General features: G+C 28.8%; 1 protein-coding gene across 2 annotated transcripts; it reads left to right on the top strand.

Annotated features, from left to right (window-relative positions):
- Positions 1-13,712: 13,712 nt before the first annotated feature.
- Positions 13,713-16,976, top strand: LOC120124784 (ranBP2-type zinc finger protein At1g67325-like). Of its 2 annotated transcripts, none has more exons than XM_039143358.1 (10): positions 13,713-13,915; positions 14,168-14,213; positions 14,299-14,414; positions 14,804-15,110; positions 15,341-15,411; positions 15,781-15,826; positions 15,934-16,043; positions 16,202-16,226; positions 16,310-16,461; positions 16,707-16,976. In XM_039143358.1, the coding sequence occupies exons 1-10, from the start codon at positions 13,907-13,909 to the stop codon at positions 16,707-16,709; spliced, it is 885 nt and encodes a 294-aa protein (XP_038999289.1). In that variant the 5' UTR covers positions 13,713-13,906; the 3' UTR covers positions 16,710-16,976. The 2 variants fall into 2 exon arrangements, with proteins under 2 accessions (XP_038999289.1, XP_038999290.1); XM_039143359.1 differs by having other exon boundaries at positions 13,715-13,915; positions 14,828-15,110.
- The last annotated feature ends 2,164 nt before the right edge of the window (positions 16,977-19,140 follow it).

Here is a 19,140-nt window from a genome sequence, read left to right as displayed (position 1 = left end):
TTGTTATATAGAAGTGGAGCAGTGGAGATTTAAAGAAGAAACGCGTTTCTGCTTTTGAAAAAAGAAAAAAATTCTTCATTTTCGTTCCCGTTCTTCAAAGTGGAAAAATACCAAAGTTTTTTTGGTTGAAAATTCAAAATGGATATTTTCGAAATTGAAAACAAGCATATAAAGTTTTTTTCCCTAGTCGATATGAATGTAAAATATTTGAGGTATTAATAATTATTTTTAAAATATTTTTAATTATTTAAGTTTAGATATTTTGTCTAGAATAAAATTTTATGAATAAAAGTACTTTAAAAATAAGTATCAAAATAATTATTTTTAAAAAAAGTTAGGAGTCAATTTCGTCATTATTACTTTTAAATTTATTTATCATATTTTTAAGAGATATAATTACATATTCAATCTTTAATGTTTACATATACTTTCATTTGATTTTAATCGCAATCAATTTATCAATTATATGAACTTAATATATCTTTCATATATATATATATATATATATATATATATATATAAGTTTATGATGTATGTATCACAAGGTTCACATCAAAAGAAGATAGACTAAGGTAGTGTTTGTTTTTATAGAGGTAAAAGGTATGCAGTATGAGGACTACATCTGCAGCAAAAGAGGTGGATCAAAAGTCTACAGTCTGCAAGAAGAAGACTGTTTGTTTTTTAACATATGTTGACTGTTAAAATAAATTGAAATATAAATAAATTGATTTTTTAAACTATACTCAAATAACCATTTTTGCTATTAATTTTTTTAAAATTATAAAATGTCATTAAATTTAATGAATTATTACAAAATAGTCATTATAATGTTGTAATAAATTATAAAAGCTCGATAATATAATAATTATTTTATAGTATTTAGATAAATTTATTAATAATTTTATAATCTTTTAATAAATTTAATAAGTATTTTATAATTTTTTAAACTTCATTGAAGAAAATGATCATTTGTATATAACTCAACGATATCTAATATACTTTATTTGAAAAATATATTAAATAAATATTATACGAATTTTATTATTATAAATTATTACATCTACGGACTATTAGATTTTGGTTTTAATATATCATTTTAAAAATTATTATTAAATCAATCGATAATGAAATCAATTTGATTTTAATTCAATCTGTTTGTTTCGGTTTAAGTAATTGTTAAAAAAATATATTTTAATTCTCAATTATTATCGATTCACAAATATATAAATATTCGTTTTTATAATATCATTTAAATCATCTTAATTTATTCGAGTTGTACAAATCGATTCTAGTAACATCAAAAAATATATATAATATATACTCCATATAATATACATCAATTAATATTTTTCTATTTAGAAAAAATATATTTGTTATTTATTTATTTATTTATTTTGTATAAAGGGAATTTTGTAATTTATCAGAATTAAATTATAAGAATCAGATTTTTCAATAGTGTGAATATTTTTTTATTAAAACATTTATTTTGTCTTTTAATGCTAATAATTGTATGTCCCCGTGATTTTCTAAATTTTTATATAAAAAAAGTTTACTAAGTTTAATTGTATAATATTTTTTACTAAGTTTAATGTATTTTTTTCAAATAAAGTATATTAGATATCGTTGAGTTATATACAAATGATCATTTTCTTCAATAAAATTTAAAAAAAATATAAAATACTTATTAAATTTATTAAAAAATTAAAAAATTATTAATAAATTTATCTAAATACTATAAAATAATTATTATATTATCGAACTTTTATAATTTATTACAACATTATAGTGACTATTTTGTAATAATTCATTAAATTTAATGACATTTTATAATTTTTAAAAAATTAATAGCAAAAATAGTTCTTTGAAGAGGTTATAAGAGCTTTGAATACATAAGTCTACGTCTACGCCAAGAAGAGGACACGCAGACGTTAGAAGAGCTTCTGTCTTCTAAAAAACAAACGGTCTGCGAAGCCCAATGTCTGCGCGTGGTCTGCGCGGCGCAGACATAAGAGCTTTGAAGACCTTAAACAGTGAAAACAAACACCACCTAACTCTTTTAATTGACCCACACGTCTAAGTCTTGGAAAATAAAACAACAACAGACTTGCGACGACTTTTTGAATGGGATCTATGTGTTATTGGGTAAAAATGTCTTATGGAGATACGATCGGGTGTCTTTTAATTTTCTAACGGTACTTGAAACACGTCAAATCAATGTCGGAAACTCAAGATACGTCCATTTTAGTGAAGATAATGCATTCAAAAATTCTGATACGTGATTAATACAATATTTTGTAAATGTTATGAATTATTAATATTTTTTAATATAATTTAATAAAGGGTGATGCATTATTCTTTAGAATTAGATTTATTATTTTATTAGGAATTAAGATAAAGTTAAAACATTATTTTTAGTTTATTATTATTTTATTAAAAATTAGAATAAAATCAAAACATTACCTTTAATTTATTATTATTTTATTCAATATTTACTTAAATTCATGGAACTCCTCACCCTATATAAAAGAGGCTCACTCACCATTGTAAAATAGATTTCTTTGATTAATAATACAACGAGAGTTCGTTTTTGCAACTACTAATTGCCTTGTGCCTTTGAATCTTTTTTCATCACTAAGTTCTTCAAGTTCTTCATGAGTGAGATCCTCACACTCCGATTTGCCTTCTCATTACGATTGGGAGAGCTGGTTAGAGCAGATTATCAAGTTTACCTAGTCAATTGCGATTAGGAGAGTTCGTAAGACAACTATCGATCAATCACAATCATCAAATCACCATTCTTGCTCATCGTCACAAAAAAACCCTAATTTTGACTAAGTCATCATATCTTTATATTTTCTGTCTTTGTTTATATTATTGTCTTAATCTTCATTATTTTCATATTAATATGTTGTTCTTATCTTAACTTTCTAGTAACTTTTCTTTCTTATCTTATCTTTCTAGTAACTTTTCTTTCCCATTTAAAACTCAAGATTGTGACAACAATCTAATCCATCTTCCATTTCGTTCTTTGATTGAGTATGTATCCCTAGGCTTGATTCTTCAACTACGAGCAACGTTCATCACTCCACTGTAATCCCTTATCAGTTTATCACAATTAAACACGAACCAAGTTACCTCATCGTGGTTAAAAGGATGATTGTTGTCCCTAGTGGTCACGGATTCGAGAACCTACGTTTGCAATGGTATTTGAACGTTCATTGTCAAATGATTTAGAATATTTTAAAACATATATTATCTTATAATCACCTCATTTAATAAAAAAATAGTTTATCACAATTAATATATAAAAATTGATGAAAACAATCATTTTTATATATTATTGTTTAGGACTTTCATTGAAGATAGATCACAATTGATATATGATAATGTTAGTTTGTCAATAAATAATGATTGTTATATGTATTTTTATGTAAGTGTTGATGATATTTATTCCCCACTATCGATAATAATATTCATATGTATCTATTATTTCTTGATATTTTAATTAGGGGTTTAACCCTTTTCTTATATGTTTATTTCTTTTGTTAGTTTATACGCTGTCATATTTTGAAGGGAAATTTTGTATTCATGTTATTAGTTTACTTTAATTTTATACTTTTTTTAAAAAAATATATATTTCCTTTTTATCTAATAAAATTAATGGTTGTTATTAGTTTAAAAAGAAAACTAAAATGTTCAACTTAAATTGACAATGCTAGAGAATCTTATATAATTATTAAATTAGAAAGTAAACATCTTATAAAAATAACTTTAATGTTTTTAAATATATTGTTATTTATATATTTTTATAAAAAAAATTGTATTTTTTTCAAAACCTCCAGATTTCAGGATGGTAACACATGCTTGTAACCTAAGTGGGGGCATTAATGTGGTTGGACATTAGTTTCATTCACTGAGTCAGGCTCGTAGTTGTTTATATCTGACCTACCCGTTTCAAGGTAGGAGTTGGCTTAAGGGATTTCTGCGAAGGCTCGAATCTCATGACTTTTAGAGAGGAAGGCATAGCGTGAGGCTGGTTTCACTGTGCAGCGACAACTTCCCTTTCTTAGCAGTGGAAGGGTAACAGACTAATGCCACTTAGGTTCTTATGATTTTGTGCTATTCCTCATAAGTACTTTCATACAATTTTAGGGTTAGTAAAATTCGACTCGACTCAAAATTTATTATTTTTACTGGACTTGATAAAAAAATCGACTTGGAGTTGTAATTTCAGAAACTCGACTCGGAAAAAATTTAAGCTCAAATCAAGTTGTAAAATACAACTTGAATAACTCAAATTTTTTAATTATTAGTGGATTGATTTCAATTTTGAGTCGAGTTACTCGACTTTGTATAATATGTGTATATCACATATGAAAAAAATATATGAATAAATATACATATATTGTAATATTATGTATAATATTGTATAATATTGTGCATGGTTATAAAATATCATTTAAATTTGATTCAAACAATATTATAATATTAGAATTTATAAATATTTATAATTAAATTTAAACATAAACTCAAAAATTTGACTCGACTCGAGAAAATTTAAAGTCAACTTCGAATTATAAAATATCATCAACTCGAATAACTCAAAAAAAACTTTACTTAACTCGATTCGATCGAACACTCGCCCTTATATAACAATCCCATATTTTAAAAACAAATAAAAAAAAGTTAAATACCACTTAAATCCCTGGAATTTATGCACTTGAGCAAAAAATAGTCTCTCAATCAAGTAGAGTAATTGACTAATTGAATCATATATAATTTGAAAGAAAATTTTAGAATAAATATCATATATTAATACTCACCATTAACTTTATAAAATAAAATTTACGAATAATCATTAAACTATATCAAAATAATTTTTTAGACACTAAACTTTTAAAAATTATAAAAATTCACCACTTATGAATTTTAGTGAAATTTTGGAAATAATGATATAAGATTAAAAAATTATTTTATAAGTTATCAAAATTAATATTTTTTAAATTTCAATCAATAAAATCTTCAAAAATCAAAATACTATAAAATAAAAATTCAAAATTTTATAAAAATATGAAATGTTCAAATAATTCTAAAATAACAAATTCTCAAAGAATATTATAAAATATATTTATTTCAAGAATTAAATTACAAATACAAATAAAATTACGAGTTAGATATTCAATAAGTCAATAACTAATAAAAAGAAAGATAAAGTGTGTATTTACTCACCTAATTATTCTTGTAGTCCTGTTTGATAACCCATTTTTTAAATCATCATTAAATTTATGTTTTTGTTATGCTTTGATTATTTGTCGTTAAAAAATTAATGGTGAAGTTGATGTGTCACCATAAGATAATGTCGTATCGTCATTGAAAATGTAAAAAAAAATTACCATGTCAATAGTTCTATATATTTTTAGTGATAGACGACCAAAACAAAAAAAGAACTGTAAATTTAGTGATAATTTTGAAAAAAGTATATAGTTTGGTAGCTAAAACATAGCCGCGAGAATAATTGGATTACTAAATAATGGGAGAGTTTAAGGAATGCCATCTTAGTTTAAGCTAAGGAACGTCGGAGAATAATCACAATCGAAAATGTTATGTAAAGAATAACTGTTGAGTTAATCAATCGAATAAAATAGCCAAAAGGGGGTGAATTGGCAATTAAAATTTTGGTGGAAGCTTTGACAGAAAATAGAAAAGATTTGCACATCGATTTAGAGTGGTTCAACTTTTCCAACCAAAGTCTACGTCCATTACCTTAGCTATCCACACTAAGGATTTTCCACAAATTTACTAATTTATCTTTCTTTTGAGGACACAGAGCAACTTACAACTCCCTCAAGAATTATACCCCAAATTCTTGAGACACTTTCTTCTCAAAGAAAAAATTACAAACTTTGCAAACTTACAGAAAAACCTCACAATGTAAGATGTTTGCACAATTCTAGAACAAGAAAGAACACTCAAAATGAATACAATTGAGCACAAATGGTGTTCTTGAAAGCAAAATGAATATTGAATGGATTTTGGCTTGAATTGCTCAAACAATAAGTTTAAGGCTTCCTCTCTTTGAATTCTTTCTCAAAACTTGTTTCTTGTTATTCATCAATGGCTTCAAGACTTGTTTAAATATCCCTTGAATGAATTCTGAATGTTGGGGATGATCATGAAGTCAATAGAGCTTGTTATTCATCAATGGCTTCAAGACTTGTTTAAATATCCCTTGAATGAATTCTGAATGTTGGGGATGATCATGAAGTCAATAGAGCCGTTGTTGTATGTTTTCCACTTCAAAAAGTTGTTGGGAGCGTATGGGTATCGGTACTCCTTCATAGGGGTATCGATACTACATGTATAAAATTCAAATATTTCGACCGTTGCAAAACTAATGGTATCGGTATCTCTCAAGGGGTATCAATACTACTATATAAAGAGGTATCGATACCGGTCATGGTATCGATACCCATTTTGCATTATGTTATTTCTCGGAGTCAAAATCAAAATGAGGGGTATCGATACCTTTTGGCTAGGTATCAATACCTCTATATAAAGGGGTATCGATACCCTCTAGGATATTAGTACATCTTTTGCATTCGATGTTTGAGGGTTATCAATACTCGTTAAAGAGGTATCGGTACTTCCCTATTAAAAACTCAATTTTGACTCGATTATGGTTCGAAATACTTTGTAAAAATTATCTCAAAAATACTTTAAGTATAAATCTCAATTTTCCATATAGTAAGGAGTAAAAATTGATATTTGAAAACTTGGAGTAATATTTGTGATATTCGAATAATTGAATCGAATATAATATTTAAATCAAATATAAAATCTTAAAATTCATTAACACTTTATTTGTTATATCGAAACATCAAAATGTTTTCGAGCCATAAGATAATGGTGAAGTTGATATGTCACCATAAGATAATGTCGCATTGTCATTGAAAATGTAAAAAAATTACCATGTCAATAGTTCTATATATTTTTAGTGATAGATGATCAAAACAAAAAAAGAACTGTAAGTTTAGTGATAATTTTGAAAAAAGTATATAGTTTGGTAGCTAAAACATAGTCGCGAGAATAATTGGATTACTAAATAATGGGAGAGTTTAAGGAATGCCATCTTAGTTTAAGCTAAGGAGCGACAAAGAATAATCACAATAAAAAATGTTATGTAAAGCATAACATTTTCGGTTGAGCGTAACTTAAAATGTCAACTTTTTCTTAACATTTTCGATTGTCAATCGAAAATGTTACATTGTTCATAACATTTTCGGTTCAATTGAAAATGTTTACAAATATTAAAAAAATAATATTTTAAGTTACCTCAAACCGAAAATGTTACATTTTTATAACATTTTCGTTTGCGTCTATTTTCTATCATTTTTTAGCCTTAAATTAGAATATCGAAAGATAGAACCCTTGAATAAGTAGTTTATCTAAAAACAAGGGTTACCTATATGGTTGATATCTTATATTTGTGTTTTGTTTATTTTTTCTTATTGATTTAAAAAATATGTAATATATGACCACTTTCGTTTTTATTTAATTAAGATGTGTCACTACGAGTTAATTGTCATTAAATATTTTGGTATAATAATACATTTGGTCCTTATTATTTATATATTCTCTCAATTTAGTCATACTTTTAATAATTAAAATAAATTTAGTCCTCTAATCGAATGATGTCATGTGCCACTAGTATCACATGTCATGCCACATGTCACCATTCAGTTAAAGGACTAACTTTATTTTAATTTAATATATTTATTTTCCACCAATCGAATAAATTAAAATAAAATTAGTCTGATGACACATGACATTATTCGATTGGATGATTAAATTTATTTTAATTTATTAAAAATATAACTAAATTGAGAGAATATGTAAATAACATAAACCAAATGTATGATTATACCAAAATATCACGTCACATAGTTAACAATAGTTAACTTAAGGTGACTACATCTTAATTAAATAAAAACGAAAGTGATTATATATATTAATTAAATAAAAAATAAAAAAATAAAGTTACTCTATATTATAATTTTTTAAATCCGAGAGTAAAAGTGGATAAATGATTTTTAACCCTAAAAACAATCCTGAGAAAGAAGAAAAGAAAAGAAAAGAAAAGAAAAGAAAAAAGTAATTACAAGGTTCCTAGGCAATGGCAAAGTATGATTATTACCGCCGGACATTTGTCTGATTATTTTGACAAATCTATTTTGTTGTCTAGCAACGTAAAGCATTTGATGAAAGTATTTCACAACTTTGATTATCTCAATGTCTCGTATTATTTGTTGTCTAGTTTTAGTTTGTCTCACGAATTGGCGGGATTGAAATATTATAACTAAAAATTAGTTGATCTTATTCTCAAATGTAATGGGGTAAGGGGAGGTAGGGTAATAGGTTACCTCCAACGTCAAGTTGAAAACAGCTTCCGTGGAAGACCTCCGGTATGAATTGCCTTCAGTGGGACTCGATCCAACAACCACAAGATTAAAAGCATTGCGCTCTACAAACTGAGCTAGATGGCAATTTATATTAAAATATTATAACTAAATATATATATAATAATAATAATAATAATAATAATAATTAATAATTCACTCTATTGATATGTATATATGATTAGAAGAAAAAAATTATTTAAATTAAATAAATTAAAATAAATAAAAAAATTCAATCAAATAGTGACACATTTCACTATCTGATTAGAGAATTAAATTTATTGAATAAACTAAAATTAATACTAAATTCATAGAATGCGTAAATATTGAAGATCAAATAAATAATTATACCAATTTTTAACACACACATCATCCCTATTAAATGTTAACACTAAGTGACTTGCTTGAAGCATTTAAATAGTCATATAGTCTGATTGACAAAATCAGAACATTAGTATTCAAAGTGAAAAGGGACAATAACTAAGTGATCAAACAAATAATTTACTAAAAAGTCTATAAAAGTAACCTTATAAAACAAATATAATATGTACGAACTAAGCAACTTCGATGGTTAAAATGATGATTATCCCTAAAGATTTTAGGTTCAAACACATTGTCTTAGTGTTTATTGTTAAATAATTAAGAGTCTTTTAAATACGAGTAAAGTACAGAAATTGTCCCTCAATTATAGGGTAATGTTTTGTTGAGTCCCACTACTAATACAAGTTATGAAATGGTCCCTTGACTATAGGGTATCGCTTTGTTGAGTCCATCGACTATTAAAAGTTACAAAATGGTCACCCATTTATTCATACATTCCAAACTCATATTTTTCATGTTTAAAATTTGACTACGATTTGAGCTTATCGTTAATCTTTTGATTGTGATATGATAAAATCTGAGCAAAAATCTCAAACGACTATTATATATCAGTTAATAAGTTAACGTCCATCTTAGATTGCCATCAATTTTTTAACCTAAAAAGGACGAGTTTGGAACATATGAATAGTTAGATGACCATTTTATAATTTTATAACTTTTAATAGTTAGAAGACTCAATAAAGCAATATCGTATAATCAAGGACCATTTGTGTACTTCAACCTTTAAATAAAATACTATCTTATAATAATACAAGATTGATACAGAAATGACAAATATAATTTAGGGTAAAGTACATAAATGGTTACCGACTATAGAGTGTTGCTTTATTGAGTTCATCGACTATTAAAAGTTGCAAAATGGTCTTCTAACTATATAATGTTACTTTGTTATGTCCGTTGACTATTAAAAGTTAAAAATGGTCACCCGACTATTTATTATGTTCTAAACTTGTCATTTTCTGTTAAAAAATTGACAGTTGTCTAAGTTGGGCGTTAACATGACGACTTGATATGATAGTCTTTGAGATTCTAGCTTCTAGGATAATATTTTATCATATTACAGTCAACAAGTTAACGCTCAACTCTGTACACTGTCAATTTTTTAACGGAAATGACGTGTTGGAATATAATAAATAGTCAAGTGATTATTTTGTAATTTTTAATAGTCGAGGGACTCAATAAAATAATATACTATAATTGAAGAACTATTTTGTAACTTTTAATATTAGAAAGATTTAATAAAGTAAAACATTTGTGTACTTTACATATAATTTAAGGGTGCGTTTGGTTCACGGAATGTAAGATTACTAGTGGGAATAAAAGATTATCATAGAATAGGATTACTGAGAATGTTACATTACTGTGTTTGGTTGGTTTGGCAGGAATGTAAGATTACAGTGTTTGGTTGAAGGAATAAAAGATTACTAAAATGTATATTTTACCAAATTGTCCTTGTTCTATATTTTTTAACAAGTGAAATTCTAAATATTTAAATAAAAATTATTTATATAAAAATCTATTTGTTGATAATATATTACTTGAGTAGTTAAATATATCATGTATTATTTTAATTTTAATTAAAATTAAATTTTACATAATTTATGTAAAAATATATTAAAATTTTACATCAACATTTAACTAAATGTTTACATTGTGAAAATTCTTCATAGATATTCATAATAATAAAAAGATGTAAATTATTTTTGTTATCTAATATATAATATTTATTATATATTCTATATACAATAATTTATTTATTTATTTATCTTTTATATTTATACTTAATTCTGCATACTTTATCATTATTATTTATCTCATGAATTTATATTACAAAAACATCATTCAAATAAGTAAGAAAATATAAATCTAAAAAACATATTGTCTATAATTTTATATTTCACCGTCATTCATCATTATCTTTGCTAATATTTTAATAAAATTATTAATACTCAGTTCTAATATGATTTGTACGTAACTCTTGATTACGTAAAGCAAGCAACCCAATAATTCATGTTTCCCAACCTGTAATTTCTCTCCGAACATACAAAAACCGACAGAGTCCAAACTTTGAACATACTAGACGTTAATTTCTTTTAGATCATACAGCCTGCTTGAAATTTAACTTATTTCCGGATTAATTAGACTATTTGTAGGGTAAAAATGATGCCCTATTTAACAATAGAAGATGTAGCGAAAACCAAATTTTTGAACTGACACTGTTGAGGATTAGTTTTTGGAGTAAAAATCTAGATTTTTAAGCGTAAATAGTTAAAACAAAGATGATGTATAAAAATTTTGATATATAATTATTGGGTAAATAAATTAAGTTTGAATAAATAGGATTTTATTTATATTTGTTTATTTATTTTTATAAGTATTGATGTTTAATTTGTATTCATTTAATTTTTAGTGTTGTATTTGTGTTCGTTTATTTATTTTTGAAGGTATTTATGTTCACTTATTTTTTTTAAGGTGTTAGTGTTCGTTCGTATAGTGCTTACGAATATATTCATTTAATGTTCGTTTATATGTTCACGAACGTATTCATTTGGTAAAATTATGTTACTAGTAAGAACTTTTCAAGCTTCATATTTTAACCTCTAAATTTCATCATGTATTCAATTTAATTAACTCTAACCTAAATTCTAAGGTTGAGCCCTACGGCCCATCTTACATAGGAAGTATAAAATAAACACACCTTCTATTACAGTTGCTGCTGAACTCTCAACAATCCACAATCATACTAAACAAGCTTATATCGATAGCATCGGTATGAAAATTCATTGAAAAGAACTAACGACAAGATCACCGAAAAACACAACTCCGTGTGAACTTGCAGCATGTTTATGGTTGGAAGGTCTATAACAGCACATCACATATCTTCCAACAATGTTTTCCACAGGCAGAGGGCCCCTGGTTATCAATCAACATCGATATCATGATTGCATTTACATCATGAATTCACATTTCAAATGATGTACAAAAAGAGGAACAAAGAATATCATAGCCAAATCAAAACGTTCAAGAAGATGCTCTCACGAATCGTTAAGCTCTGCAGGAGTCTTTCAGGGATAAAGTATGTTCTAAACTATATCCATGTACCAAAAATCATAAAGAACAAAAGAAAATAGAGTTGAACACATAAGAAAATAAAAAACAAAAGGAGGATCTAACTAATTTACCAGTTATGAGAGTCGTAGTTGTTATTACGGTTATCCCCCAACACATAAACATGACCATTAGGAACATACTACAGATCCAAGAAACACAATGCAGTCAGCATGAAACAACAATTCTGAATAGGGCACCACCCGAAGTCCTATGATAAACCCAAAACTAAAATGATTCGGGTCATGGAGTCCACTAAGACTCACATTTAATGCAAAAAAGTAAAGGAAATGCTAGAGAACTCAGGAATACATGGAGAGACAACAAAGGGGACTCACCTTTAAGTCTGATGTGTATGATGGTCGTTCAACTATGAATTTTTCTTGTTGTTCAACATCATTGACATAGAGTGACCCATGATGAACCTGCATAGCGTAAGAGGACATTTTAGAAGAAGATGAAGAGCCTTTAACATTAAAATAGCCACATATTTGGACAAAACATTACTGAAAATCTCCTATAAGAAAGCCCATTGAACAACGAATAAAATAATTTTAATCACGCTCTAGATCAAGTCGTTGTTCAAAGCACTCACAAATTCGGAAAAACTGCTACCCAGAAGTTAAAAAAAAAAAACAAAATGATAACACAATTAACCAAAACCGAGATCATCCATAGAATTCGATCTGAAGCAAGGCATAAATGGGATTAAAATAACCACATATTTCCATGATTTCTAAAGCTACAAATCCATAAACTGAGTTCACCTGCAGAGATATCCTAGAATTAACAATTACTAAACAAACAAAACCACCAGTAGAAAGGAAAGACTAATTTTTTTTTACCTTTTCGACAATGATCCGATCACCAACACGAAGAGTAGGGTACATGGAAGAAAAAGGGATGAAACGAATCTATGAAAATGTGGTCCACAAAAGAGTGATAACTAAGAACCTAAAGAACCCACCAAGACCAAACCACCTAAGGAAGCCCCAACTCTAAATTTAATGAACAACTGAATCCATTAATTATAAATTTCATCAAAAAAATGAAAATGTGTTCTAAATACTGCTCCCAGTAAGTAGTAATAAATGCTATGAACTAATAAAACGATGGAAACTTAGGTATCCCCTAATCATAATTAGAACCGCCATTACACAAAAACATTACAACCAAACAAATCAGAAACACCCAGATGAAGATTTCAGCCAAGAATTAAAAGAATCAAATTTAAGAAAGAAGAAAAACAACCTTAGAGACAATATCATCACAAAGAGCAAGGTGGGTTTTGCAGTGTTTGCAGTTATAAGCCTTCCTTTCAAGATTCACCACAAATAACCTCCCCATGGATCTACCACCAACCAGATCTTTACGAACACAAGAAAAAAATGATTATCACAGAAAAAAAAGAAAGAATTGGTGATTGATGTAAAGGCAGTCGAAATTGAAGAAAACTAAATTGATTCCATGTGAATGCCAGAAAAGGGAAATTATAAGTGAAGGGAAGAAAAAATATTTGTTTTTGAATTGTACTTTGTGAGCTTCTCTCACCAAATCAAAGAAGAAGACTTTTTTCCTTCGCATAAGCAAACTACGGGGAGAAGAGATATTTTAGCCAACAGAGAACAGAAATAAATAAATACCTAAGAGAGACATGGGAATAACATTCCCAGTAAAATATAACAAAACAATTCCTGTTGATATTAAACTTTTACCCTCCCAGGAAACAAATACCAGAAAAAAAATCCTTCCATAAATGCAAAAATTCGTGAACCAAACGGTAAATGGTTAGTTAAGCTTTCAATTCCATCTCTTACATCAAAGTCCGTTAGTCTCTCACCTCCTTTTCATCGAAGGTAGGGCAAATTCCCGTTTCCCGTTTCCCGTTTCCCCTTTCCCCTTTCCCCTTTCGAATCTTAGCACCGAAACAGTCATTATCTCCCTCAATCGCCGCCGACTAAATGTCTCAGGTAATTACCCTGTCCAATTCTCTCAATTTCCTCTCGTTTTTGATTTCTGCATCCAGCTTTAATAGATCTAATTATAGAATTATCTTATTACCAATTCCCCATTGTCAATATAGGTTTTTCTTTTTATTTCCTCGAATCTTTTCTTTTTATTGCTCAATTCTCCAATTTATTATTGGTAAATGGAGTTAAATTTCGTAATGATTGTTTCCTATTGATTTATGAACATCTGTACGGTGATTAACTTGGGTTCAGGTCGATAATAGAAACTCTTCCGCAGCGAAGCGTGCTAGAACCGATGGTACGTCTATTAATTTTCAATTTATTTTGTTTAAATTTTATGTTTAAATTTTGAAAATGTTGAAATTTTATGGTTTAATTTGTAGGTAGTCGTAGGGAAGATGATTGGACATGCCCTAGTTGTGGGAATGTTAATTTTTCATTTAGAACTACTTGCAATATGCGCAATTGCACTCAACCTAGAACAGCTGTTCATAATTCAGTAAGTCTTTATGTTTATTACCCAATGTTGGCGTTCAAAATATTCCTGAGTTTTGGCTTATAGGTTTTGATGATTAATGTTCGGATTGAAATTGGGTTTTACTATTAACTGATGTTCAGATTGAAATTGTTTTTAACAGTATTAGTAATAGAAGAGCAGATTCTTAGAAATATATGATTTGACAAGTTATTTTTAAAGAATTTAATACTTGGTTCTCAGCTGATTTAGCTGACTTAAAGGAAAAATACCAGAGTATAGTTTAGTCCCTCTAAATCCTTTTTTTGGGAGAAAAGACTGTTGGTCATAAAATCATAGGCTGTTTCTATTATTTCTGTCTTTAGTAACTAACCCTTTGTAATCCTTTTTCTCCCATTTTGATTTTTTTGAAGATTGAGTTGGTGAATTTTCCTCAGAAATTTGCAGGCAAGCCTCTCCAAGCACCACAAAGTTACTCGTCATCTACTCCTTACGTAGGTCCTGGACCTCCATCTTCAGTGTATCTGGGTGTACCACCATATGTTTCTTCCCTCTTCAATGGTTTATCTGTTCCTCCTTATGAAGCTCCTTTTTCTGGAGGACCGGCTTATCATTACAATTATGGCAGTCGTCTTTCTGGGGGCAGTCCCTACCGGCAGCTGCATGTGCCTGCTGGACCACCCCCTTATTCTAGTGGGCCAATGATAGGGAATGGTATCGGTAACCTGCCTTGCATTGCAGTTTATAATTGCGATTGCTTTTCCTGCTTTATTGTGTTTTCCCATTTATACACTTGGAAGCTAAAATGTTGACCAAGAACACGCATCGATCATAATTACTTCTCTGCAACCCAAGCACCCATACGCATATTTGATTGACCTTAAGCATTATACTTATATCGTTTTAGAAAAGGCGTCTCTTTTCTTTTAATTTTTATTAAAAAATTCCAGGTGGAATGTATGGCTTGCCCCCTTTGATGGACCGGTATGGCCTGGGGTTTCCAATGGCCCCTCCTCCAATGGTATGTTGAGCTGTTTATTGCTGATTTGGGGTCATTATTTGTTAGAAATGTGAAACTGAGATCGCAAGCCTGATAATATGTTGCAACACTACTCTGTGATGTAATTGCATGCTTTCTAGGCTGGGGATTTTGTACTTGATATATTTAATGTCTTGGCAGCTAACAATTCTGTATTGAGCATTTGAGCTTGCATCCGATACTCTTTTGGTGTATTTTTGTATAGAAGCATTCAGTTGAAGCATGGATCTCTATTCTATAAGAGTTCTCTAGATTGGTTCTGAAATTTGAATATTCTTCCATCTAATATTTTTTGAGTTTTGATGGGGCTAGAGTACCTGTTTATGATATAATTGTACTTTTAACCTACAGGGACCGAGACCAGGATTTTTCGCAGATGATAAATTACACAAAAAAGGTGCAAGCATGCCACCTCTACTGTTATTTTCAAAGAAGCAATTATATGCGCATTACAGCAATCTTTTATGCGGTAATTTAATTCCTTTCTCTTTGATTCCTTGTCAGATGCTACACGTGATGATGATTGGAAATGCCCAAAATGTGGGAACATTAACTTCTCCTTCAGAACTGTCTGTAACATGAGGAAATGCAGTACACCTAAGCCTGGATCTCAGGTTTTTGTCCATTTATATATTTAATAATGATGCAATGTAGCTGCTCTTTTGTTTGCCTTTGGTTATTTGAAAACTGAAAAATACATGAAATTTTGCATACTTTTTTCTTTGATTATGAATCCATTTCTGATTTATGACAATTTCTCTTGTAAATGCAGACTCCAAAATCAGATAAAAGTTCAAGTAAGTTCTTTTAAATTTGGAAGCATCATGATGTCAATGTCACATGTTTGCAATTTGATGCATATGTATTTCGTGCTTTTCAGAGCAAAATATGCTGGAGGGAAGTTGGAAGTGTGAGAAATGTAGTAATATTAACTATCCGTTTAGGACAAAGTGTAACAGACAAAATTGTGGGGCTGAGAAACCAGTCGAGTCAAAGAAGTCCCCCTCACCAACTGCAAATGAGGATGATCAGGTTCGTGATTTGAAGCATTTTCTTTTTTCTTCTAGTTTCTTATTTGAAGTTATTGTTTCTGGTGAGCACATTTGTACAAGTTAAGAATTCAATAAGCTTTCAATCCTTCAAACTGTATTTTGAACTATTGCTTTTTACTATAGTTTCTTGTCTTTCTATAGTAAAGAGATTCTTGAACTTTATTGTTTAACTGAAGTTCCTTTTTGTCCTTCTTTCCATTGATTTGCAATTGTCTACTGTTCCAGTGAGTACTAGGACATGTTTGAGGGTTGAGAAGGTCCAGAGTTATCATCCACCATTGCTCAATATGGGTGTCTGAAAGTCAGTTTTGTCATCCTCATTTTGCAGCGATTGTCAAGTTACTCTTCCTTCTCGTGGTCAGTGTCCAGTTGTATTAATGCTATGGTACTTGTGGTCTTTATTGATCGTTGCTGCATTATGTGTTAGCCATCTTAATCCGAAAAATGTTTACAGGTTGGCTCTGGTTTCTGTTAGATTGGCTTTGTATTTGCAATCAGCTCTGCTATTCTAGTTAGCATGTTACTGTGAACTTAGATATATTCATAGTGGGTAAAGACACTGCAAATTACACATCTCTCAGTTTCATTCAGTTCTGCTGTCTGTGTTGGGTTGTCGTTGTGTTGACCAAAATCTTTTATTTGAAGCATAGAAGTACTCAACTTCCATTATTTAATTAGATCTATCATTTTATAGTGCTAGGAGTAGGAAATTTTCAGTGTTTTTTGCAATCATCAATAGAATGTGGTGGTCAAGTTTGTATTGTGTTTTTTTCTTGCGACATAAACATTGGTCTATTCCGTTAGATCTTTGAGAAATTACATGAATCCATTAAAATAATATCATTCTAGTTGTTATTGGCCACACTGTCTCCAATTTTGCACCATTATAGGTTAAACTTAGTTTCTTGTTGGTACATTATAATTACGTGTTAAAGATACTGAGGTGAACTGCTATATGCAGTATGCATTCTTCCCTTGTAAGTGGAAGGTGGGCGTTTGATCTTGAGAAGTCTTTGGTTTCTTGTCAGAGTGGGATGCTGCATTCAGTCCTGTTTTCAATGTTTCTTGTAGCATTGAAATTTTGGTCATTCTAGATTGAAATTGTTGCAAATCAAGTCTACCTAGGTCAAATGGTACTATAGTTTCGAATTAGACTCATATGTAGGTCTAGGGTTTGAATATGGAGAGACATACTTTTAGGGGACAAAGCCATGCGATAATGTAGTTCAAATATGAGAATACTCGATCAGTTGGTGAGTCATGCCATTGATATGATTTGTATGCTTGGTAGGCACTAGTTCTGTATTTGATAATCCCCAATATGAGTCTCATAGATGACTCACGAATCTTAAATCAGATGTATACTAGAATTTGATTGAGGATTAAATGTGAATTTTCAGAAGATTTTTTTAGAAAAAGGTTTGCTGTGAAGACCAATAGAGTGACAAGAACTCTTAATATCTCAAAATTATCTTGATTCCAATAGGAGGCTAATTGCAAGCTATGCTCCCTATTTTTTTAAACTGAAGTGATTTTACATAATCTCTTACTATAAGTTATCTTATTGTTTGTACAAATAAGAATTTTCCTTAAACATCAATGCTTTCTCTATTAAACTATACCAAGTAATTATGAATAATCATTCATTCAAACAAATTCTGTTAACAAGATTATCAATGTTATGTTGATATTCTAATGGGTTTTTTTTGTTTTGCAGTTGGCTGAGTTTCATGTTTTAAAGAAAAAAATATTATAATGTTTACTCGTTGCAAGTTAAAATTAGCAATGAGGGGGGTGTCATCATTGATCAATTAATGAATTTGTATGTGAATTTTTTAAGAAATGAACATATTATGATCATAACCGATCAAGATCATGATGGGATGTATATTAAAGAACTGGAAAAGTGTTGGCCAAAATGGATCAAACATCTTATTCCACAAGCCACCAAGATCTTGATTGGTCATGTTCATATCTCAAAGAATTCACCCAAGAATGTTCTTGTCTTCTTTTTTTAGTTTATTTTTCTTCAAAACTGGTCTGTGGTGTCATCCCTAACATCGTGAATGTACCTTGTAACAATGTAAACATTTTTTTTACAAAATCATTAAACTCAAATGATAGAAAAATAAAAAATTCATTAAAAATTTGAAATAACATTAATAATCTGGTCAGCTTGATTTGTTTGATTGGATTATTATTCATAGTTACCATTGTGAAGAACTTTGAGATATTGAGAGTTTTTAGCGTGCTATTGATCTTAACATCTTTGTCAAGTTTGATTAATTTCATCAATTTCAAAATAAATTGAAACCATCGACTGTTTAGCAGATGTCTCCATAAAATCTTTTGAAAGTTCAGTCTCTTACTTTCTTTAGCGTTCAGCCTTGTTAACAATATTAATACAACCCTTAGGGTTTGTTTGTCTTACTAAAAATATTTTTGACAAAATGTTTCCGTAAAATAATTACATTCTCTGGAAAGTATTTTCTAGAACAAATTTTACGGTGTTTGAAAGATATATAAATTATTTTTCACTAGTTGATGATTTTTTTAGAAATTATTTATTACAAATAATAAATTTAAGAAATAATATTATTTATTATATTATATTATATATATTTTAATTAAACTAAGGTGGTTACAAAGTAGTATATGT

This window comes from Hibiscus syriacus, unplaced genomic scaffold, assembly GCF_006381635.1.
Source record: "Hibiscus syriacus cultivar Baekdansim isolate YM2019G1 unplaced genomic scaffold, ASM638163v2 tig00110429_pilon, whole genome shotgun sequence".
Classification (NCBI taxonomy): Eukaryota; Viridiplantae; Streptophyta; class Magnoliopsida; order Malvales; family Malvaceae; genus Hibiscus; species Hibiscus syriacus.
The sequence above is the reverse complement of the archived record's forward strand: the minus strand, read 5'-3'. Positions and strand labels throughout refer to the sequence as shown.

Excerpts from the sequence above, each read along its gene's own strand:
- LOC120124784 (XM_039143358.1), top strand. Across the intron at positions 14,214-14,298 it reads GAAGCGTGCTAGAACCGATG|GTAGTCGTAGGGAAGATGAT; the intron begins GTACGTCTATTA and ends TTTAATTTGTAG. Across the intron at positions 15,111-15,340 it reads AATGATAGGGAATGGTATCG|GTGGAATGTATGGCTTGCCC; the intron begins GTAACCTGCCTT and ends AAAAAATTCCAG.